General features: G+C 43.0%; 1 protein-coding gene across 3 annotated transcripts; it reads left to right on the top strand.

The window, feature by feature from the left end:
* The first annotated feature begins 1,111 nt into the window (after positions 1-1,111).
* LOC149372318 (lysosome membrane protein 2-like) lies at positions 1,112-25,457 on the top strand. Of its 3 annotated transcripts, none has more exons than XM_089566784.1 (15): positions 1,112-1,497; positions 1,826-1,907; positions 5,860-5,951; positions 6,514-6,674; positions 9,296-9,437; positions 10,040-10,249; positions 11,604-11,695; positions 12,000-12,046; positions 15,048-15,117; positions 17,220-17,392; positions 21,847-21,965; positions 22,763-22,836; positions 22,957-23,008; positions 24,194-24,364; positions 24,660-25,457. In XM_089566784.1, exons 2-15 carry the CDS (start codon positions 1,886-1,888, stop codon positions 24,750-24,752), a joined length of 1,518 nt encoding a protein of 505 aa, XP_089422910.1. In that variant the 5' UTR covers positions 1,112-1,497; positions 1,826-1,885; the 3' UTR covers positions 24,753-25,457. The 3 variants fall into 3 exon arrangements, with proteins under 3 accessions (XP_089422910.1, XP_089422912.1, XP_089422911.1); XM_089566786.1 differs by having other exon boundaries at positions 1,112-1,304; XM_089566785.1 differs by having other exon boundaries at positions 1,113-1,376.

The following is a 25,457-nucleotide window of genomic DNA, read 5'->3' on the forward strand; positions in this document are numbered from 1 at the left end:
ACTAGTAAGTCATGGGTCAAGCCATGACCCCATTAGTCATTAATGGTTAGTCATGACTAGTTGGTAATTAACCAGTCATGGCTAGTCATGACTGGATAGCCATTAGTCATGGTTAGTCATGACGGATTAATCATGACTAACCATGACCAATTACTAATTGTCATGACTGGTTAGTTATTAAGCAGTCATGACAAGTTAGTCATTAACTAGCCATTAGTAGTTGACTGGTTAGTCATGACTAGCCAGTCATTAACCGGACATAACTAGTTCTAATTAATCAATCATGACTAGTTATTCATGGGTCATGGCTAATTAGTCTCGACCCAATTTGTCATGGCTAGCCAAACCAAAGCGCCCCATAGCCGCCTCGTGTGTGCCAACGGCCGTGCGGCCAAAGTTGCGTGGAAAGGCTTTCGCCTCGCGCACTTTAGATCGTCAAAGTGGCCCCTGAATTTTGTTTTAGTATTTTGTGACATCGGGCCTCTTCATGCTGACCTGCTTTGCACCGGGATGCAATAGCGGGCATCCCAACGACGACTCCACGGACAGTCATTTCAGCGTTTTTGCAATTTTTTCACAATATTAACAGCCTACCTTCGCATCACACAAACGTTTTCTCCAAGATAACACGCAGCTTCGAAGCAAAAGCTGCCGTAATGGAAGTATTATTTTACTGCAGCCATGTAGAGTGCGAATGCAGCTCGCCAAAACCTCATATGTGCCGGCCGCTCCACGCTTCCGCGCTGCGTGTAGCAGACGACGCGCCCGGCAGGGAGCAAGACTCGACTGCAGCGCCGTTAGTTCTCGTGACCGCCGCTTGGGACACTCTCCTCCGCTGGGCGGTATGGGGAGCTGCGAAACTGAGTAGGTTCTAGTAACGTTGGTGTCTGCGTCAATGTTACTAAACAAGCCTAATTGTTCCACTAGCGTTTACTCAACTTTATTTGAACTAGTAACTCTGTAACTGACTGGTGCAGCCACCTGATCATCCACCTGTACATGTATCCAACGTTCGAAGTGATCCATGCTGCGCGCTACTAAAGTATACTGTAGTCTACGGCACGTCACGTGGCTTCCTAGGGACAAAGCGGGTGGCAACGCCTTGTCTAGGTACGAGAAACCGGCGCACCTCGCCAACCCAAGGCAACTCTCCCAACGCATGCGAATGCGATGTGTGGCGCGATAAGCAGCCAACGAAGCGCCGATGCTGGCGCCGAAGCGTGCAGTGTCGTTTGTGCTGTGGAAGTGCGTGCATGCCGTTGGCCGTAGTTTGGCGAGGACGGTCGGACTGCACGCTGAAAGCGGTAGGAGGCGGATAGCGGCCGCAACGCTGGCACGCGCTTGAGTTGTCAAGCGAGCGCTGTGCATGGGATTAGGTGAGCGCTTGGCGTGTTTGTTGTAACGGGAGAGTGGCTTGGCGGGGCTGTGTGATTTTGGAGCGCTGTGCTGACGGATGCACTTACGGGGACGGTCCATCGTGTGCTGCAGCATCGCACAGTGAGTTTCGCTCGTGCACGTTTGAACGCTAGAAGTGCGAGATGTTAAGGCTGACATGCTGTTTGCAGTTTTAGCGGCTTTTCCTAGCTTTTCCTCAGATGGCGTTTGTTTTCGGGTGTCATTTACACCAAGGTCTTTGTACTCTTAACGGTATGTGAGGTCGCGATTGCCTTCGCATCGTGAACAAGGACATGGCAACTGCGATAACAACTCCTACCGATTGCAGGCTGCCTTGGTTTTGAGCTTACCGTCATATCGAGGCCATACTTTCTGCTCCTGTCTTGTGGAGACCGTGCGAAAAACGTCGGTTTGTCGCCGTGATTTTCAGGCTCTTGGAAGACGAGCTGACTGGGGCGTCATGTGGGTGTGACGGCTTCAAAAAGAAAACATGGCTTTGAGTCGCGTTTTAGGTGAGTTACTTTCATGTGATACGCATGTGTAATTTTTCTTATTCTGCATTTATGTGGTGAAAGTGGTTCTGAATGTCGAACGCGCGCAAATGTATGCGCTCAGGGCAGCACCATTTGGCCCTCTCGATTGCGTCGACAGGCGCTCCTGCATCGTGCTCGGCCAAAATAATTAGTATTGTGCGTGTGCACGGCAAAACCACTAACTGAGCGAGTGCTGTTATCTTATATTGTTCTGCGGCGAGAGACGGCGATACCGAAATGGTTAAGTGCGCTTATCGGTGGGGTCCGTCGGTCTGTCGCTAATCTGGGCTTTGTGTAACAGCTGCTCCGCAAAAGTCGAAGGCCTTTCAAAAAAGTTATCGCTCACGAATTATCGCTCATGAGCGGTGTCCCTCATGAAGAACTTTATCCTACCAGCTAACATAACTTATTATTGGCCAAAAGGACCGCCTAACTGAATTGTGAGCTCTATTTTTTGCTTAAAATGCGGCCTTCGACGGTTTTTAAATAGCTCTACAATTATTGGCTAGCGTCCTTGTGAACAAATCCAAACAAGGAAATATGGGCGCGATACGTAAAGGAAGGTCTTGGACGGTGTCCAGAAAATGGTCTTTTATGGAATCATTGCTTTTCCTTCTGCAATTAGCATATGTCTGATGGCGTAGTGAGTAGCGGATTGGGTTTCAATCCTTACCACCTTCATTTCTTGTGGTTTAGGCATCTGTAACTCGTATACTCATTTTGTTGCAGTTTCCTTCGCAAATTGTTCGTGAGATGCAAATGGCATCCTTTCCATTGACAGATATTTTATTTCCGTGCTTATAGTGCACTTAACTGCTTTGTTTTTTTTTTTTTTGCTGCTCATACGATAGCTTTGCAATTCTCTTCCTTCCTTCCCTTCCGTACTTTACTTCCTGTTTTAATATATCCTGTTATCTTTAGTATTTGGCCTCAACGAGGCATGTGAGAAAGCTCATTTCTAATCTCATTAATGCAACAGTGTCCTTAATGCTGTTTCATTTTAGTTGGCAACTACTTACATTCAATTCAATGATGTAATGTTATGACTTATGTAATTGTCCTTCATTGTTAGGGGTTGAGTGAAAAGAGCAACACACATGCGTGGGCCCACCTTGTGTTGACGTTACCTGGCCTCATTGTTCAATGTCATGAGGCAGTCGCGTGCACGCTGGGCCTCTTTGGGTGCATTTACATTCCCGGCGTTGTCCGACTTCACTGTGGGCTGCATGGGCAGCAGTGCGGAAACCTGTTCTCCTTTTCGAGGATTGTACTCCTTCGTAGCATTTCTGCTTGGTTGCACAACCACCAATTCGCTCTTCCGTTGTGTGTTTTTCTGTCGAGATTGCCCACTGCTCAGCTGGCTGTAGTCGGGGCTGCATAGAATGTTATGAAATGGTGATTTCTCTATGTTGAATGCGGTTCTAGGTTGCTTGGCTTTAGGAGCCTTTTTTTTTGTGTGTGTGCCAATAGAAAAGTGTCATCTTCCCCGGGCTGTTTTTAAACTCCATCTAAAATTTCGTGCTGTGTCATAATCCTGTGCTGATGCCCAGTACAGTTAGTTTTAATTTCCAGGCCATAAAGAACCACTTCTGGTCTCTCGCCGTTTTTACCTTTTTCCTCTCTTCGTTGCTAGTTGGTCGCATGCAATGCAGTGTGGCAGTCGTGGCATAAGCAAGTTTCTTGCAGCCATACGTACAGACTTTTTCCTCTCTTCGTTGGTAGTTGGTCGCATGCAATGCAGTGTGGCAGTCGTGGCATAAGCAAGTTTCTTGCAGCCATACGTACAGATTGGTACAGATTGGTGTCACTCTGGCAGTTGTCTCAACTTTGTCCACCCAGTGCAGTGGCTCGTTTTCTTTTTCACTTGCTGAGCCGAAGGTCATGGGATTGATTCATAACTCTGGCAAAATGCAATTGCGCCCATGTGCTATGTGATGTTAGTGTGCGTTGAAGTGCGACAGGTGGTTAAAATTAATCCAAAGCCATCCTTTATGATGGCTTTTGATTAATCGGATCTCTTACTGCACCCTCTCGTACCAGTCATCTATATGCTTGAGCACTCTATGATTCGCATGGGTCCTTGAAACTTCTTAAATTTTGCTCAGTCCTTCAGTTCCTTGTAAAATTTGGGTCGTTCTGACCTACCTCTTTGAGGTGAAGCTACACAGTGCCTAACATCTGAGAAACGAGTCAGTGAGGTGCCAATTTCTTGAAAATGCATTCTCATCAAGGCGAATTTGGCTGTTAGCTGGTTTCATCTTTGTGTCAACCTGTCCCCTTCATCCACTTAGCATCATGTGGCAACATAAGCAAAAGTGATTCACTCGAGTCCAGTAATGCAGTTCAATTAAACGGGCTTTCAACTGCTCCTTCTCCTTGGGCTTTGCACCATGCACTGTTTGTTATAGTGTTATGCCTTTTGAATAGAGCAAGGTCTAGACTGTTTTGTCTGAATGACCCGTCTTGAAGAAAGTGCACATTGTGCTGGAAGAGCATCGATATTGTTACAAAAAGGTGCACTAACCCAGGAGGGTCATCTTATATAGCTCCTGCACACTGCCAGATAATTGGGTGAAGAAACAGCTACATGATGTGAAGTTTCATCTGAACTAAACAATTGCTGGCAACGCTTATACATGAGTGTGGACGCGTGATATGTTCTTCTTACCATAATAGAAAGGTTTCTGTATTAACGAGTAATTTCGTATGGAACACATGGCAAAACTGTTTCTCGGTGAATAATCTGATACCTTCAAAGGTGTAACGGCCTTCTCAATGTGCCATGGTCTGTTAGTTTAAAGGCTTCGATTTGTTTTGTGACTACTTTTGTGAACATAGCTTGTACTTGGAGACATGAAAAAAAAATAAGAATAAACAATCTAGCACAGCCACTCACTCTAGCTGAAGCTTGAGAACTCGCACAGACCTAGGACAAAGCTGCAGTAAATAGTATCTGTGGAAGTCTTCAAATGGTCTCCCTGAGGATTATGTGGTTATAAATAGCGTAGTCCTCCTTGCCGATAGGCCAGGGACAGAAATTCAGATTCTGTACATGAAGAGGGTGGTTACATAAAGCTTCTCGATATTTAAAAATTCGTAGCCTGTGTGACGAAGTAATTTTTTTTGCCCATCTTGATTACTGCCTTATTGTATCCTTGAAATTCTGGAATTCTTTAATTCTAGATCAAATATTCTGCACAAATACTGGAGCACTTCTGTAAGGCTGTGAAATTTTCTCCCGTGCAGGGGCATGCATCGTTTGCAGGGTTTCGTACTCTGTGGCATGAAAGAAAATTATTTATGTATTTATTTATTTATTCAAATTCCTCACAGGCTCCGACTGGAGTATTATGTGAGGCATGTATGTAGGTTGGCAACAGAACTGTTAGCCGACAGTATAGCAGCTCGCAACTTCACAACAGTATAAACTGGGGGTATCTCGCCTCCCAGAGCTCTTGCTGTTAGTACAGAGAAGTGTGCACTTTTTGTAACATTTTTTTTAGTTGTGTTGCAAAAAGCAACATACCATCATGGCATCATTGTAGACTTTATGCTGCGTAAAATTCACTTGATAAGGTTCATTCCATTCAAAGCCCAAGTGGGCCATAAAGCTAAGTGGTTATCTCCGTGTTTAGTATGAATAGCTTGCATATGTTGTTGCAGAGACCGGTGCTGGTGGAGTGCCATTCATGGCTTCGAAAGCACTGTTAGGGGGGGAATTGACCGACAGCATTGTGCTCTGTGTTTATTGCTCAAATATGAAAGTGGGGAATGCCGTTTAAAATTATATGTTGACATGGGGCAGTGTTTTTATTAATGAAACTCCTAGAGTTGCTTAGCTTTATATGTTGAGTATAGAGGGCACTAAGTGTTGGTTTACACTCTTGCCAATGTGCTGCTCCGCGTAATTACTTTTTCTTCCCTCTCGCAGTGGTGCTTGGTGCTATTGGGTTTTTCTTGGCTCTTCTTGGTGGTGCTGGTGTCATCTTTCTGCCTAGGTTATTCACAAGCCTTCTAGACAAGGTAGTACATGTGGTTCCTTTGGTTAGCCCATTGTTGCTTTTTCTTGCACAAATTGTTGTGATACCCTGAAGAGAAATGATAAAAATGCCATGGGCTATGTGAAGTGCGCAAGAGCGGTAGGCAGAGCCAGCATGCAAGTTTGCTTTTATCGTAGCGCTGCTTTCAAACAGTTTCCTCTCCTTTTTGTGTTGTGAAGTGTAAGGTGTGAACTGTATGATTGGGGCTGATATTCTTTTCTTTGCTAAAAATTGAAATCGGCACTTTGGTACTGCTCCAACAAAGCCATACAGGAACTTAAAGAAGAATGCATTCTCACTTTTATGAGCAAGCAACTTGTTCCTGCTCTCATTATTAAGGCAGAACAGTTGAGATTTGTCTGTCTGCAAGTTCTCTGGTGCACTTTCGGTCACACCATTCTTTGCATGGCTTGCAGATAGGTAGCTTGTGCGAGCATATAGTTTGTCAGTTCATTTTTGCATATATCCTCTTATTTGATTGTGGCATATTTGAGGAAGCAGTGGTATGTATTTAATGCTTTGTGGCCTCATTTCTCATTTTCTAGAAACTCCCACTGGTGAACAACTCGGATGTGTTCAATCTTTGGCAGAACATTCCTCTTCCTATATACAGAAAATTTTATTTCTTTAACTTGACCAACCCAAAAGAGTTCGTTGCCAATAAAGCAAAGCCAAAGCTTGAGGAAGTCGGACCTTATTCATACAGGTAACTCCTCCTCATATATATTGCTTTATGTATGCTATTTAACGTTGTTACATACCATAGATTGTGAATAAAATGTGCAATGAATTTTGCTTCCTGTTAAAAATTTAAGCACAGTGTGCCATTTTCATGGCTTTAGACATTACTTTTCAACGTAGTTGCCATGCTTGTCTGTGTTTCTTCCAATGGTATGCCTCAGTACCAATACCGGCATAGAAGAAATCTGCATCAGGTGCAACCTGCAATGCGCATTTTGTACATCTGCCTCGCTAGCATGTAGCTCAGTGGCATCAAGTCTACATTTTTTTTCTAACATGACATTAGCTTCATTCCCGATTAAGTTGATGATGAATTTTTGCTGGTGAGGTGCTGGTAATAGCCAAAAACTTGACAACACTACTCACATCCTTATTTGACTATGAGGGCCGCTATCTTGTAGCTGGTATTGTGAGGGCCTGACGCAGCATATGTAGTATCTAACAGTAGTTGCCTGCTGTGATCATAAACAGGAATTAGAACAGGAGGAGCAATATTCCTCTCAGGCGCTACATGACATTTGTACTAGTGAAATCTGCAAAATCCTGGTACACAAGGTCGAATAGCAGAATGGGGACACTTTAAAAAAAGCCTGGTAATTTGAAAAATCTTCCATGGAACCATTTCAAGACAGGCATGCAAAATGCGAAAAATCGTTTTATGATCAATGCTTCAGTGTTTACCTGTTACATCTTTGTTCTGTTTGCATTTTCTTTTATGTTTTTTGAAGGATTAATGGTACATGTTTAAAATGTGCTTGGTTACATAACAAATTCTTGTGACAGAAATGAGTCAATCGCAGTTTAACAGAGACTTTGAAGCCAGTGTTGAGTTTTGATGGGCAGATATGAGATATCTGTAGAAATTGCATGATTAAATATCTGGGAGGGTGTGAATTTTCTGCGCACTCTTGGCATACTCCTTAATTGTAGCATTTTCCCCCCTTTGGATAATAACTTATTTCTGAAGGGGCTGTGACCCCTGCAAGCGCCCTCCTAGCTTACCCTGTTTTCTGCTGTATAAGATGCACTCCATATATATGCAGGCTTGCAGCAAGAAAGTTTATATATAAGGCGTAGCGTTGCATAAGACTCATCTCAATTAACCCAGTTAAGGCAATGAGATTTGACTATACGTGTGAAAGCTGTGAATAATTTTCTCGGCGTGGCGTCCTGTATCTCGATTCCTGTGCCCGATGGGGAGCCTGCGCTGCCCAGGTGGCACTGCAGTTATTCCACTATTCGACTAAAAGTTGCTGCCGTCAGTCGCTTGGGCCGCTACAAACGCGAGGGCACATTCTGAACGATTAGAAGCCCGTGTTTGGTTGATAACACTGTTTGCCTCGCTTCTGTAGACATAATCCAGATAACTGACACGCACCACGTGTGACTTCGACAGAGCGCAGAAGCTCACGCCAGTAAGCTCAGGAACGTGGCGTGGAATAGCGCTACGAGTGCCCCAAAAACTGCTTCCTCCTCTCGCTATGCTGTGTGTTACGGCGCTGCAATCGACACGGCAAACTTCAGCGCAGGTTCCCCATAGCATACTCAACAACAGATAACTTGAACTTTGCTGCGTAGCTTTTGCTCAACTTCGGTTGCATACTGCAGCACGATATGCATAGTACAAGCAGGAAGTGGAAAAAACACTCGTAGCCACCGTATACAGTGCAAACAGTGTTGCAAATGGTGGCAGGAAAAGTGATTCGGCTTGTTCTGCCTTGTCTTGGCAGTGTGGGCGGGCGAGAAGCTTGGAGGTCGCCATCTCTTGGCATTTCATATTACTAATGCTGGGCTCCCTGAGCCTGCTGTAGGTTTCGGAATCGTGGAAATCGTTAGTGCTACCGTTTTGTGACAAAGTTCACCTAGGAATGTTGCGCACGGAGGTCCCCGTATTGAAGTAACACCATGTTACAAGCGCGTGATCGATAGTGACACTTTTTTTTTCTTTTCTGTATGGCTAATTTTATCACAATTGTAGTGCAATACTTGTGGCTGCCCATTCTAAATGGTAAAAAAAAACCCGAACATGAGCCCAAATTATTTCCATACTCCCAAAAAGAATGAAAAAACTCATAAGAGAGGCCATTGTATAGATGCACTAGCAAAGTTAAAAAAAAAAAAGCCGCGCCTTGTGCATGGGAAAGTCTGGTACTCTTTGCAACGCCCTTGTAGTATGTAAACACCCTTGTAGTATGTATCGTGCAGTGGCCACTGCAAATTTAAGCGACATTTTAAAATTTTGAAATCCTGGTTTTTAGTGCTGTAAGGGTAGCGAAAGGTGCGAAAGTTGGAGGTTTTCATGCTATGTTAAGCAGTAAAGCATTCTTGCTATGGCGCCTGGTTTGAGTAATTGCTGTGGTAGCTGAGGGTCCCTAAGCTGTAGGGCTTCATAGTATGATAAGCAATGAAGTATTTTTGCTGGAATGTTGCTGCTGCTTTGGTGCATTTAATATATGAAGGAGAATGTGGCCCGGTTTTCTTTGTATTCAAAATATACTTTGTCTTATTCCACCCCCCCCCCCCCCCCCCCCATCCTTTTTTTCTATAAGTTGTGAGACCATCTCCGTGAAACATTTGTTTTCCCAGGGTAACATGGATCAAGAAAAATATCACATGGAACTCCAATGGCACAGTGTCCTACAGAGAAGTCAAGACTTATTTCTTTGACAGAAATTCATCCATTGGTACTGAAAACGACACTATTACATCCATCAATATCCCTCTTGTGGTAAGTTGTGTTTCCAATTAAGGCTTCTTATGGAGATACACATGCCCAAGGTGTAGCTTTAATGGTTGTGGTTGGTGAGCATGTCAAAAAGTATTGTGAAGAAAAATGCTAAGCCTATGCTTGTATAGGTGGCACCATAGTGGATTTACTGTATTTGAGTAAAAGTCTCATGCCCTTTGAAAACAGCAGTTTTCAGACATGTCACACCAGTGTATAGACGTTCTTGTTCATCTGGCAAACACAATAAAGATGCGCTGAGGATGCCTTTGTTAGAGAGTGCGACAAAAATGTACGCTTACGCCACCTGCCGTGTGCAGATTGTCTTCAAACTCTGATAAGCTTGCCTTCTTGCCACAGTCTGCCTTGAGTGACTTATGCACTAGAAAATGCAGTAACTTTTGTTGTTCTTGTTGCTATTTGCAAGCCCTGCTGTAACGTCCTCATAGTAAAGTAATAAGCAGAAACAGAAACACGCAAGTGTGAAGTGTAAAACTGCAGGTGCTGAAAAATACACAGGTGTGGAGTTTTTTTTTTTTTTTGCATTTGCTTAGCGATAGTAGGCTGTCTTAAGTGTTGTTGATTGTTGCATTTTTTTTTTCCAGTCATCAGGTGCCCTTGTTGATAACCTAAAGTACTCCTGGGAACGGAGAATAGTTGCACATTTTATCAATCGGCTTCATGAGAAACTAGTTGTGCAACATACAGTGAGCGAGCTCCTCTTTGAAGGCTACGCCGACGAACTTATCAAGGAAAGCCGTATTTTTGATCCAACCATACCTGACACAAAGGGAAAGTTTGGTGTGATGATCCAGGTAGGCTCATTTAACCAACTGTAGCTGCCATTCAGCCGTCCGTAACTGTGACCTGCTAACTCATCTTCTGTGCTTCATTAGTCCTGCTACCACAGAATTGTTTCACATGTTTCTTGGAACACTGCTGTGCTCTTGATTTGTTAATCTTGAGCAGCTGCACACAGGATACCTGTGTTTTTAGCTTGAGATTGCCTGGCTAAGGGTGCATGATTTTGCGCCAAATAAAGCAGTAACTGCCTGAAACGATGTTCCTTGTGATGCGATGTACGATGGCGAAGGTAGTTGCCTACCACTTCCGCTGGTACATCCACGTGAAGCGAAGAGACTTGGTGGCAGAGTGGCATGTTTCAGCAATGTTGCTCGGTTGTGGCCTCTTGAGTGCTTAGTCACTTTTTGTTACGATATGTGTAGACTTATGCTAGCACAATAGAGGGATGCCCTGCAACACTCTTCTCTGTTCCACTGCTCCTACCAAGGTTTCACGACAGATGTACTTTCACTGCACTGTTTAGGCGCACAGATATTAACTAAGCGAGTGTAGGCAGCGTCTTCGCTGAAGTCATGGTGGAAAAATGACCTCCACTCACAATACAGATCGAAAGTCGCATATCTACCCCAAACTTCTTCTGCTATTGGCTAGTTCCGCAAACCACTTTCAGGCGATGGGTGAAATTTTTTGCAAACCCAGAACCTGAGCGACAGCAGTTGAGTGGCGCTCAGCTCATCGCACGGCATATCAATGTGAACTATCACCTCATGCGGCTAACTCTTAAGATTGGAGTAAGTTGCGAAATGCCCAGCTGTTCACATGAACTGAAGATATGAAGCGCTGAGGAGCTGTTTAGTCCCTTTAATCCTTGTACCATGCGCAAAACTTGTTTAGAGAAAAAAAATTTTGAGGTACTTGGTTTTGTTAGCTCACTAGCAGCCTTTGGATGGTTGTGTGCAACACACAATGAAAAATATATTCTATATCTTATAGCTAGCAGTTATTCATGTTGCTGACCATGCTGCACAATGTTTGACATGTGACTTAGTAAAATGCTTCTTTATCAATATCTTAAGCCTACTTTCTTTATTGCATAAGTTTGCCGCACATTTTCTAGATGCGGCTTTCCATTTTTTTTATTCTGGTGAACGTTCCCACCAATGTGTGTGTGGTGCATGTGGTTTATTCTATTTAGGGTTTGCACAAGGTGTACTGTTTAATGCTTCGGTCCTTACGGGCTCCTGTGCACTTGTGAATATTTGGAGGAAGAGAGCTCCACACCATCACTCAGTCACCACTGTTTATAGAGTAAATGCAATCTGTGTTGTGTAATATTTATTCTTGCTGCTTGAATTTTATTTTCAGCGTAATGGCTCCAATGATGGACTTTTCACTGTCTACACAGGCAAAGGTGAAATGGACAAGTATAATTTGATCACTCGTTGGAATGGCCTGCAGTGAGTTTTATTTTATTTTTATTTTTTTACTGTACAATGATTTTTTTTTTTTTTTAGTGCTACTGTTGTGTCTGTTACTGCTGTTCAGATTCTGCTTTATTTCACTTGTTTCTTGCATCTGGCCTTTAGCCGATGCAATTTTGTGCAAGTACAGGAAAATAAGGGTTGATAATGGTTCTTTAGGTCGCGCCTAGTGGCACAGTTTTGTCTGTGTTAGGTCAGGTTGTTTAGGCACACTGATGGGTGGCACCCGTTTGACCTGTGTGTTGCGATTCTTACTTTTGTGCCCATCTTTGTGCCACAGAAATTTGACTTGGTGGAACGGGACTTGCGGCATGATAAACGGCACAAGTGAGTATTGCAAAGTGGCTATTTTATGCTTGTATGCAATCATATTCTAGTCAGGTCGGCAGCTTGAATGCTGTTGCTGTGTGAAAAAAAAAAAAAAAAAAAAACAATGGCCTTTTGAGAGATTTTGCTTTCAACGTTGGGTGCTTGTCGTGTAGCTTCTCTCAGATTCACTTGTGCAAATGTGCCAGTAAAGGTGATCCTGCGTTGGTCAGAACACTCCTTACGGGCATGCTGGTACAGTTGGCCAAATCGTTAGCTGACGTGCGTGACGGCAGTGTTTTCCGTGCTCCTGTAGCTTATGACGGAGCAAACTTCCAAAAATATCAAATCTAAGCAAGGCTCACTAAGCCTGTGCTTAATATTAAGCTTTCAGCAAGTTTGCTTTGTCACAAAGTGCAGGAGGGCAGAAAAAGCTGCCGTCACGCACGCTAGCTAAAGACTTGGCCAGCTGTACTTCTGCTGATACATTATTGAACTTGGTTTTTCTGCTGCACCTGATTGAGTGCCAGTCAATTGAATGGAGTTTCAGATTAATGCTATTAAGGTTACAGTTATTGAGAGCTGCAAAGAGAAGTGTGAGAAACAGGTGGCGGCTAATGAAGGGGAGTGTATAGCTGCACTGTTAACTTTTTTAATATTTACTTATTTTTATGCGAGCTTAGCGATGTAAAAGTCAACCATTTCTAGTTGTTCTTAATATGTTACTCCCTTAGGCACTGTAACCTTAATGGTACTGTCATCTGTTCCTGTCAAAATGCAAGCCTGGTCATATTTTTGTATTAGTTGCTTCCATACATTTTTATGCAATACATAAAAGTTTAGTGTAGTTTTGGAAGTTACCTCTTATGTGGTATATTTTATCCACTCTAATAAAGACGGCACTTCTTTTGCATGATTTTGGGGATTGTGGCCTTTACACAAAAGTGGCATTGTGCGGTTTACTTTTCCAACTATATACCCCTAGAAAGCCACCTTATTGTACGTAGTCTGATGCTGTGTCTGGCACTTAGTTGCAAACCCTTTCCGAATTTCTTCATCACCATCGCTGCTGCTCGGGCCCTGGCTCCTCATCATCCTCTTAAATGAAGTCGTCTTCGTTTCCATCCATCGCATTTCAATTTCGTGTAACTTTAAAACTCTTTACAGTGCCCGTGAACACCACACAAATTCAAAATTCGCTAGCAGATGAGCTTCAGCAATGCTCTTCTTAGCTGTCCAGTCGGCGTTCCTTCGTGGTTGGCTGTTGCCATCCAGTCGGGAGTACAGTCTTCCGAATTCTCCTTTGAATGAACACAGCTGGACAGTGGCGCATGCTGGGAGAGGAGAATAACAACTGCCACCTGTCATCTGGCAGCTCCCAGGGTAGCATGGCACGCTAGATTTACAATCATCTCATACATACTTGCTCTTTGCTGACATTTTTTTACAAGTTCTTGGCTCCCAAGTTGGGGAGATTCATTTTTGAAACAGCGCAACAAAGACGGGACGTGGAAACTGAGGGGTAAAGACAAACAGGCGCTGACTAACAACTGGGTTTATTGAAAAAAACACACAAATATATAGACAGTCTTTGTTGCGCTGTTTCAAAAATGAATACGTACCAACTTGCCCAAATTTCTGCTTTACTCAAGTTGGGGAGAGTTGCCCGTACTCGTGTATGGCCCTTAAACTGAGTGTATACAGTATCTTGCAAGGATTGTTTAGAGCATTAAAGTGAGCAACTTCATCCAGTCTTTCATTTTAGTAAAATTTAATTAGTTGGGTTTTGGCAGGTCAGTTGACGTTTGTTAAAAGTAAAATATTTTTTCTGCGATGTCGTCGAGAGCATTATGGACTCGATGGTTGCTATTTGAACCTGTAGGTGGCAGTATCGTTTAGCCTCATGCACGCACATGCTATAAAACACTTGACGTTGTAGCATTTTATTTGCAAAAGCAGTGTGTGACAGCAGTGCCTCAATTAAAGTTTAGAACCCCAGGTGGTCGAAATTTCCGGAGCCCTCCACTACGGCGTCTCTCATAGCCTTAGTCGCTTTGGGACGTTAAACCCCAATAAACCAAACTAAACCATCAATTAAAGTTTTTATAGAGGCTTTATTAGCTATGAAAGCAGCGTCTTTTTCATTATAACAGGTAATAAATTTATATAGACCAGCGTCAGTTTGTCCTCTGCATTCTTTAAAAAGCATTTCCATGCCACCTGGCATGCAGGACACAAACTTCTTTTTGACTATGACAGCTAATTATGTTGCAGCAACTTTATTTTGTATTTCAGTTACACGTAATAGGTTATTAATTTTTATTGCCCGCAATTTTTGCAGTATGCGCGTGTATAACAGCTTTGTGAAGCTTGTCGCAACTGCACTTGTGTGCTTCTGCGGGAGCAGTGTCTGGTAGTGATATTTATACCAGCAGCTTAACTGTTCTTGACTGCATGCGCTCTTGCTTGAAAATGAGTTAAAATTTTGCTATGTGATTACCTTGTTTCATTTAACTTGCTAAGAGTTTTCATTCATAGTGCATAATCTTGAAAACAGCGTGGTCAGAAATGTGCTGTTTCATCACCGAGGGGCTTCATAGACTTTTGGCGGTTTTGTGCCCCTCTGTTTTTTGTGCTAACACTGACTAGATACCCAATAAAGTTGCTTGTGTGGTGACAAGTGCTGACCAGTCAGTATGCAGGCGCTCAGAGGCCTTCCAAATTACCTTGTGGCAGGCATCTGTTTGTATCATAGAAAGCTGTGGATTCTTATTGCAGTGATTTTCTTTTATATAGCGTTTACTTCACAAATTTTGCACCAAAGGGGCTACGTTAGTAAAGATGCAGAAAGCTTGTCAGCAGGCATAACTGGCCAGAGTGCTAACAGTATCGAATAACAGGAAAGCAAAATGACTAGCAGTTCGAAGAGTGGTTGATATTTTGGGTTACACCCTAACAGAATGATTGAGCCTGGAAATGCAGCAAGCTGTACTGTGTACATTGTTCTGTATTCATTGCTCAGATGGGGAGCTCATGCCTCCACTTGGGCCTGGTCAAAACTCCGTCTACATTTTCAACCCTGACTTCTGCAGGTATGAAGCGTTTGTTTAAACAAACAGTGCTGCACAGACAACTGTGTTCAGCTCTTTGTGTGAAGACAGCTCAGTCGGTTCACAATCATTTGGGTTTTGACACATTGATTGGCCTCTTTGGTTTCATCATGTTTTAAGTCACTTAGTTAAACAAGTGCTTGCAGCTTGTTCAAGTTTCACATCTTTTCATGGTACTTCTACTGTGGTGGTAAATGAGCTTTTTTAGCTAGAAGTGCCTGGACATACGCAATTGAAAAGGACTTGGTAAATGTATTGTCAGCATGCTTGGTAAATGTAACCTGCTTTTAATCTTCTTTTAGCAGTTTATTTGAACGACCCATACTTAGTTAAATGCCTGTCACATAGTGCTCACCAACATTTTGGATGTAGTTCATTGTACAATGGTCTCTCAATAGTTTGGAATCGAAAGCAATAAAGAAATTGTTGAAATCGTGCAGAATTTAATATAGGGTACGCTTTTTAATACACATGATCATTACAGGGCCAAAGCTTCGGTTCAAATAAGCCAGTAGGTCAAATTAAGTGAGTTCGTACTAACTCCTGACATTGATAATGTCCACTGCAGTAGAACTTGCATGAGCAAAAGCATGGTTTGTACTCTTAGTTTCCGGTCTATATGAATTACCAATTTTTGTTTGCAAATTGTTTGAACTTATGTTCAGTGCTTTGAAACTGCTGGCCATTCGTACGAAAATTTTTGGCCACAGGAACTTCAAGTCAAGACGTTCATTTGATTTGTTGTTTTAAGGCAAACTATGGTCATTTCATTCTAGCATTCATTTAAAATGTGGGCATTTTTAATTGGGAGAAGGATTACGCAGCTGGAAATAGGTGGCCAGCTTACTAGTTTATTCACTTCAGCTATTTAAGATGTAGCTGCATCTCAGTTAGGCAATTCATGAAAATAGTTCCAGACAAAAAAGTTCAATTTATAAGCACAGTTTGTTAGAATTGCCTAGAGGGAAAGCACTTTTCCATCCACAATGGGGAGGTGAAGAGTAGCTGGGAAGTGCACACTTTGCATTTGGCTTCACCATTGTTGGGCAGTTAACATGGTTTCACTCGTTATGGTACATCTTTTCTTAATGCAAGCCTTCAAGAAATGCTTTGCTGATTTCCATAGGAGCCTAAGATACTCAACATACACTTGTGTTCAATTTATTAGTGGTGGAAAACTGCATTATTGAAAGAATTTAATCTGCGCAGTGGGAAGCATTTTTGGTACAGCTGTGGTTCTGCAGCACAGGCCACATTTTCGACCTAATGCTAGCCATGCCAGATGAGAACTCTGCACTTCCCGATATTACTGCACTCATTAAAGTGCTAATTGAAAAACTTGCTTAGGTCGTGATGCCTCTTTTCCCTCTAGATAATTTTGAAAATTTCTGTTTGCAATCGTGAGTTGTTGGCACACACCACAATTTTCTTGTAGTTACCCGTTGTTGGTATTCGTAAAATGCAAACACAAGTATTAGTGTCATTGAAAACTGCTTGGCACACTTAGGGCACTGAATACTGTTCAGAGACAAGTACAGTCTTTGTCAAAAGTAACGGTTTGCTTCGCAGTCGTATAGTAAATCTATTATGCCAGCCCTCAGGCTCTAAATCTCTGTGTGGTAAGGAGAACCCCTGCCCTCACCTTCAAAGCAGTTTTTGATCTTTAGAGAAGATGTGAGGGGTCTACTATTCCAATGAGAAGCAAACCATGCAGCTTGGTTACTTTTGACAAAGACTGTACCACCGTTTGGTTTGCTTGTGATCAAAACAGAATATGTATAGTCAGTGGTGTGCATTGGGCTCTGTTAACAACTTAGGCTGAATATTGAGGCATTTAGGTTGGTTTCTGTTTTCTGGTTTCTATGAAGTGCATCGTTTAGAAAATTCATTCACTCTCTATACTAACAAAGTAGTGTTCGCTAACAGTACCAAATGGAATCCTTAGCATAGTGATTGACAGCAGTGTGGCCCAAAAGAAGTCAGTCTTGTATTTGCAAAGGTTTGGCCTTTTTTTTTTTTTTGTTAAGGGGGCGAGGAATACTTTTTTGTGTTGTGCTGCAGCTGTTGTTTTTGCCTGTTTTCAGGTCATTCAAGATGGTCTCTAATGGACCTGTCTCAAAAATGGGTATAGAGCTAGAACAATTTGTGGCTCCTGAGACCACATTCCTGAATGGTGAAAACTACTCATCAAACGCCTGTTTCGGCACTAAGAATCACCTTCGTTCCGGAGTGATGAATTTGGGCCCCTGCCAGCATGGTATGCAACCCTCACTGCTCGAACAAATGCTAAGTTACTACATCCACGAGCACAGGATTGAAATACAGCTCTCGCCGACGTATTTGGTGTCATAATTTTTTGAGGGCTGTGCAAAAATGAGGTAGGTTTGTTGCAAAAGTTAGATCAGCAGTTTCTCTTGCAGATGTGACCACTAATGATAAACTACATTAGTATGAAATGTGCAGTTTGAGTGGTTATGCAAATGCTGTAGACAAGGCACCCTAGACACGTTACTTGTTTGTAATAAACTCCCCTAAAACATCTGGGAAACATGGTCGTGTATATGTACCTTTCTACCAGCTTGCAGTTTCACCAGCTATTGTTTGTGCTCTTTTCGAGCATCATTTCCATTCTTTTGGAAAATACAAAGATGGTGCATGGTTTTGAAATCCTTTAAAGGGACACTGAGGAGAAATTGAAGTTGGCTTGTATCGACAGAATACCAGCTCCTGATTACAAAAACACCACTCATACTGACAACAAAGCTCTTGCAACGTAGAAAAGAGCAAGAACCAAAATACAGGTATCGCTGCCACAGGCCAAACTCGCAAGTACAAGCGTGGTGACGTCATAGGACAAAGCAGTGTTGCTAGAACCAATGGTTCTAGCAACTCTAGGACCCGAGAAACCACAAATCACTGAGGCGCAGCCAATGCATGCGCAAATCTCTTTGACGTCGCCAGATGGCGCCACGTGCCCGGCAGCTACGCGCGCGCTTGCAGCATCGGGACCAATCAGCACCTGCTCCCCGGCAGTAGGCGGGCTCCCGGTATTCCGCTAGCGGTAACAAGGTACACGGCCATAGTACACGGTATGCTAAAGGTGTCTATTTGCAAGAACTTTGCTGACGACTTCGAGAACGAGATCCATCGTAACGCTGGCAAAACGCCAGTGCAAACGTAAGCGAAGCGACTGTAGCGAGGGCCGCAATAGCCAATAGATGCCTTCAACGTGCGGCCAGCGGTAGCTTTCTTTTCGGCTGCTGCTAGGCCGCACTGCTGGCCGCCAGAAATCACGGAGTCCTGTTACGTCATGTGCACGTCATGTTTCACGTCACTTAGTCCTGTGTCGTCATAGGAGAATTCCAAGTTTGAATCAGAGCGGCGGGAAAAACTTTTCAACTTGGAATCCAAATTTCTTAGAAATAAATGCATCTTTCGCTGCCGGCCAAGTGGCAACAAAGCCATGACACGCCGTACTATCGGATTTTGCTATACAAAAAATATTAATAGTGCTCTCCTCACTGTCCCTTTAAGCTTGAGTTTTTATATACATGCCAAGTTTATTTGTTAGAAACAGCTTTGTACCTTCAGTGCCGTATGTATTATCCAAGATATCTGTTTTGCTTCTTCCAAGGAGAAGTAATTTACTAACTGTTCCAGGTAAAGGTGACCAACAAGGACACTCTCATTGTCAAATTGTCAAACATCTTGACAATCGCAGGGAGCAATGATCATGCAGCACGGGAGTAACTGGTTCTAGATGTGGCCTACATGATTTCTGTAGTTTGACTGAAAACGATGTGCAATCAGTTCAAATTAATGTATTAATGTACAATGGGAGCTGCTTGCTTATCTGAGAACAGCAGTATCCTCTCCAGAGGAGTTGTGGGTTCATAAGCTCGTAGTGATCCCTGTGAGGTGTGCCATAACAGTTTCACATTTCCCCTTCAGAACCATGGAGTTGTCCTGACAGGAGACAGCTTGTTTTTTTTATTGATAATTAACAATCCATGTATATCAGCACCACTGATACTATGAATGACACTTTGCTGTGGTCACAATTTGAATGCGCCCATATTGATAATAAAAAGGTGACGCTTGAATTTGACTGGAATGTGTAAACCCATGTCTCGTGAAGGTTTCCTGGCTTCAACCCATGAGTGCTGTTGCATACTGGCAACAGCCTTGGGAAGTGTATAGTTATGGTCACAGAGACCATTCCATCTCTTTGAGTCCCATTATAACTGGAAAAGGCATTTTCAGCTGCTTTTCACTCTAGGCATTACGGTGTCATTTTGCATTTGGGTTCCATGATTTGATCACTTCTGGCTTCCTCAGCCTCACATTTCTCAGCCTCCACTTAACATCTCTGGCCCATTTAAATTGCTTGTACTCAACGTCACTCGTTCACTGTTCAGTGTCTGACTGCAATCGTGAAAGTAGCAGATATTACACTTCTACCTGGCTTTGCAGCCTATGCAGCTCTTTGGCTTGACCAAAATGTAGCATGTTCCGAACCGTGTTCTACAGTCACATGTTTGTCGCATATTACAAACCATACATTCACTCGGAGTCTTGCAGTTCATTCTGGACCCTTGCTCAAATGGTACCAGTGACGTCCTTTGTCTCTGTGGTTTTTGCTCGGTGTCTGTAGTGAATTTCAAACACTTCCACTTTGCATTCCTCACTCGCACTTCAGGAGTTCATCTGTAATAGCGCAGAAAATGTCTGCTTGTCTTTCACCTCGCTGCGCCCCGATCCTTGTTTTCAAAATTTCCCTGTAATCACTCATCTGGTGAAGCCGAGAAGCATAAGTTGCTGCTTGCCAACTTGGAAGAGCTGGTCACATTTACCTCGTCAAGTTTTTGCCTTCCCCACATGCAGTGATCAAGTGCTATCCCATTTTTTTGCACGTCATATGCAAAGGTGGAAAAATGTTCCCAGAAGAGCTGTCATGTTTAAAGTGTTGCCTTTACCACTTAGAACACTGCACTTAGGAAACACTTAGGATACTGCAGAAATAATGGGTAGAGCTCATGGGAGAAGTTCACTCGAGACTTCGCCCCACTGGTGAAGTGTGGAGCGCTACGCCGAAATGCCCAGGCATGACGAGTTCCTGAGATCCAAGCGTGAGGGCTGTCTCCCCCGTGCCTGCAACAATTACTGTCTCCGGCACTGGCGTAACTGTGATGCAGATGCCCTCTCTTGTTAGCTGAGGTAACTAAGGAGGATGCGTCGTGGGGAAACAAACCCAAGGGGACAGAGCAGGGAGAGTTCCCACAAACCTTGTTTGCCGATTGCATGTTGGCATCTTGAAAATGGGGGCATTGGTTTTAGGCACTTTCACTGGAATGTGGTTCACCACACTTTGTATTCGATTATTTGGCGCTCTATTGGGCACAGTAGTGGCGGAGGTTCGCCTTGCGTCGTCTTTATCTTCTGTAGTGTTTTCTGCCCTGTGAAACTAAGAGCAATCTGTAGTTTGAACTCTGCAAGTTGAATTTCGAAGCCTTGCTGAACAGTCTGCTAGCGAGTGACGTGTAAACCTCAGATACAGTGGTAACCTCAGTCCTGATGGCAATGCACGTGGATGCATTGACAATGACTCCCCCAACAAAACTTTCGGTGGACGTGACGCAACAAAATTCAGTTATTAGCAGGGGCATCTATCGCTTTTGTTAATATAGCGATAAAATGAAGGAATGAATGACAGATTAAGCAAACATTCACTAAAAATGCAGGTAAAAAACCTCATGCGACTGCTTTTAGAGAATGACATGTTTTCTGCTCTGTTGCTGCTGCTGCTGCTGCTGCTGTTGTTGCAGCACCTGCTCCCACGTAGGAAGGCTTTTATGAAATGTCCATGTGATGTGACTATTTGATTGTAGTTTGGGAATTTCGCGTCAGGTATAAGATTTAGAAACAGTAATTACTTTTTAGCCACATTTGTGGCTACTGGGATACAAAGGGTTAAAGTCTGAGCATGCCTTACCTAGTCTCAAGCCCTTTGGTGCTACCGGTGCTCTAGAAACACCCAGTTTTACTGAAAGGAGTGGCTGCATAACATCGGTCCTTGTCATTTCATGTGGAATAGAAGGTGCATCATTCGGTTCGATCATTTCAATGGGCTCAATTTTTGATGTGACCCAAAGTCACTGCATGAAAATGTTACTTGTGGCTGAAGGCACAAAACAGGAGGCATGAATTTTTTTCTTCAACTTATATTAATTTCATTCCGAAGCACTGTTGAGAGCTTGGTTTCCTAGGCATGACAACACTGCAACTGCTGTGACAGGTCATTGAGATATCTTGTTCGCAATAAGCCATAACTTTTCTATTATTGTTTGGTAAGAACCCAGGATTTCACCTTAACTAGCAAATTCTTTGTACTCTTCAGTTAACGAACCAGGACAACTGATCAGAATGCTACTTAAGCCAGCTCCTGGTGTCCCACTGCAGAAAGGGCACAAAAAAAAAAAGGTATCCATGGACCGGCACGTTGACATGTGTTGAGTTGAAATTATCAATCAATGACGAGTTCTCCATTGCAGTCGTTATCAATGTGCATTTTGTATCAGAATGTGAGACTTGCATACAGTGCTTGTACGTCAAGCGGAGTTTATTTTGGTTGTGCTTGGTAATGGATTATCATATTTCATAGCTGCAGTGTGCTTTGTTAACTTTTTTTTTATGTTCCTTTGCCATTTCTAGGTGTGCCTGCAGCGCTGTCCTTCCCACACTTTTATATGGCTGATCCCCACTATCTGGAACAGGTGGAGGGACTTCATCCAAACAGCACTCTCCATGGCTTCCTGCTCGACCTGGAACCTGTAAGTTTTGGAGTGTCAGTATGGGCTTAGATATCTAAAGGCGTGAAGCCATCTTTTAGTACTCTCTCTGTACTTTCAGTGATTATTTTGAAACGCTCAGTGTATTGGGCAAAAGTCTAAACAGCTGCACAACCCAAAAGTTTTAAGGTAAAGCCACCTACTTACCAAGTTGTTGAAGAAGTTGTATTGGTGTTGGCCTTTTGGCTGCTGTAAACTTTCAGGGTGCACACAATGTCCGTCAAGTCTTTTCCTAAGTGCTGCACTGGCTAAGCTCTCAGAATACCATGGTAGTACTGTCATTAGTGTCTCATGGCTTCGTTATGTGTTATGCCATAAGTGATGACATTGTCTTCCTCCCATAAGCAGACTTGTAGACTGCTCTTGGCAGGGTTTTGGTGGGCATGCATGAAATCTTCAGTTCTGATTAACGTGTAGGAAGCAAGGTTTCTTGGATAATTTAACCGCTGTTGCACATTTATTCTGCCAATCCTTTGGCTGCCTTGTACTGTTAGTATTGTCCTGATTTGAAATTGGGACCTGCCTGAGATTATACTGGTTCAGGCCATGATACTGAAGTCCTCCAGAATTGCAGCGATGCACCAGGAACATTTTGTTTTCCCCCTTGAAGCCTTTGCTGGAATCAGTGAATAGGATGGAACAGTAGGGTATTTAACCACACTGTTTGGAAATTCTCCTGTTGTGGCCACATTATTAGTGCCTGAAAGGTTTTTAAACCTACTCAGCTCCTACCTATTGCATTCATGTATTGCTTCTCTTTACGATTTCTTTTTCTGCAGAAGCTAGGCCTCACAGTTGGTCTGAGGGGTCGTATACAGCTGAATGTTGTCGTCAAGAAGAACAAATTGATCACGTAAGCCATATTATTCATTACGGTGCTATGGTTGATTGTACACCATAAATATAAGCTGCATTAAGACTCGGCTGCTTTCTTCAGTGCGTCTGATAGTGGTCTTGACCCTTTTCTTTGAAGGAGTCTGGCTGATATACTGGAGCTGGTGTATCCCTTCCTGTGGGAGGAAATCGTAAGCACACGCATTGTTCTCATTGTCTTCTGTTATTTCAGTCTTTGCTCTCTCATCTTTAATGATTCTAGTTGAGAGTGCTGCACATAGCTATGTGGAATACGGTAGTGCACTTAACTGGTCATGCAAAAAGTTTGTATTTTAGGCAGAAATCCCCTTGGCTGTTCACTAATCGAACTTCTATGAAGTGAGAGAAAAACTTTAGACTTCTGTCCTTATTCTGGCTTGTGCGAATTGACTGAAGACTGCATAAGCGGCATAAAAATAAACTTGTTTTTGAGGCTCTTCAAATTTGTGTCAAGCTGATAAGGGTCTCGGTGCATGAAATGTGCAGTGCTGTCTAATATTTAGAGGTGGCCCAAAAGAATTTCGTTCATCACAAAAGTTGCCAACAAAGGAAAGTTGTCTTACAGCATGAGCATTTCTCTGATGTGAGCAAAAACGATTCAACAATGTTTTTAAGTTGTGCCCTGGGTTTGCACTTTGGTGCTTCACAGGACTTGTAATTATTGGTAATTTGCCCCTGTTTGCTTGGAGCTGGCATATAGCTCTGTGAAATATCGTTGTGTAATGGTATATTCGTGATCTTAATAAAGCCTTCATTGAAGTTTATATTAGTACAATTTTTCTGTAGCATGCTCAGAAAAAGCTATGTCTTTTCTATCTGTTCTAAGCTACTACACATTTTATACCATCTTTGAGGTAATTAAATATAGAACTTCAAGCTTCACCGAAATATTTGATTTATCATTAATTTTTCTGGCGTGGCCGCCACGGTGGCTCAGTGGTTATGGTGCTCAGCTGCTGACCCGAAAGATGCGAGTTCGATCCCTGTCGTGGCAGTTGAATTTTGATGGAGGCGAAATTCTAGAGGCCTGTGTACTGTGCAATGTCAGAGCACATTAAAGAACCCCAGGTGGTCGAAATTTCCGGAGCCCTTCACTACGGCGCCCCTCATAGCCAAGTCGCTTTAAGACGTTAAACCCCCATAAACCAAACCAATCTTTCTGGCCCTCTGTTCTGGTATTCCTCAATCTGGTTCCAAGCATCAAATCTTCTCGTCTAGTTTCTCTTGAAGTTGTCAGTTTATTTACGCATATTTTTAATGAATGCACTTTACTTTGGTCCTGCCTCAGGCAGCGCAGTAATGGTGGATATCTTCATGTTTTTTTATCTGCCTTGCAGCATGTCGAGATGGATGATGCTCTAGCCAACTACTTGAAAAAGACGATGGAAGACCCAATGTTCTACAGCATGCTTTTTGCTTATCTCCTGCTGTCCTTGGGTGGCCTTCTCTTTTTGACTGCTGTGGCCTGCATTCTTGGCAAAGCTCTTGCAGGATTGTGTAATCCACAGGTAACTTACCAAAGATATTTGAAGCCCCCTGGCGTTTAAGGAATCTGTGCTTTGCTAATGCCTGTATAAAAGGCAGATTCAGGGCACGAATGGACCCTTGATGTAGTCATCGTGGTTAATAGTTTTTCACGAGCCTGAGAGATACCTCTCTTCGCACTGTGCATGTTTTAATGCTGTACCATTGTCACTGTGCTTTCTGTTTTCACAATTAAACTAAAGGTTCACTTTATTATGCTACCTTTTCAGTCTGCTTTGCATGCATATTAACGATATTGGTCATGTGCTTTTATTTCAGGATGCGGACAGCAAGTCTCTGATTGATGATGATGATGAAGGGGTGGAGGATGCTGCCGCAAAAGACCACCAGAACCATGAAGTTATCACGTGATCCAAGTATTGAGGCACGTTCAAGTGTTAATTTTTGCTGAAGGGAATGTTGCCAAGAGTTGCTAGTTCTCTACATGCAGGATTCATGCAGGTTTTACACAACTGCCTTTTATCACTCTTTTGGCTTCAGTGCATCCTGGCGTAAACATCACTTAAAGAAAGCCTTTCATTTTTATACATTTCAGCTCAGCAGTGTTGTGGTGATATCAGCGGTAGCATAATCCCACAGCAAGAGCTGGAAACTTCTCATTCCTGCCTTTTTCGGTCTAGCTGGCTTGACTACAGTGTTAGATCTTGTCAGCTGGAAAGGATTTTTGGTGATGTGACTTAACGGTACAGAGTCTCTCAACACATTTCATTAAGTAGCGGCAGGTCCGCTTGTGCCAAGTGCACCTTTTATGTAGACTGGCATAGTTATTTACTCATGGCATTGTGCTGCCGTGATGAAGCTCACTGTTTGGATAGCCTTTTTCGCCTCTGCAGGTTAGTATGTATTAACGACTGCTATGAAGCATCCGAATGTTCACTAGTCTAGCCTGCAATGTTGACTAGTCTAGCCTCGGATGTTTTTCTGCCTCAAGAGTCTCAAGGTACCTGTATTTGCTTATCTAACACTGCAGAGTTATTGCTGAGATATGGAGGAGTTCCATTGTGATGCCACACTTACATTGTTTTTAAGATGAGTATTAAAGTTTGTGTTTTTTAA

Source organism: Amblyomma mixtum, chromosome 1, assembly GCF_055824585.1.
Source record: "Amblyomma mixtum isolate Tamu chromosome 1, ASM5582458v1, whole genome shotgun sequence".
Classification (NCBI taxonomy): Eukaryota; Metazoa; Arthropoda; class Arachnida; order Ixodida; family Ixodidae; genus Amblyomma; species Amblyomma mixtum.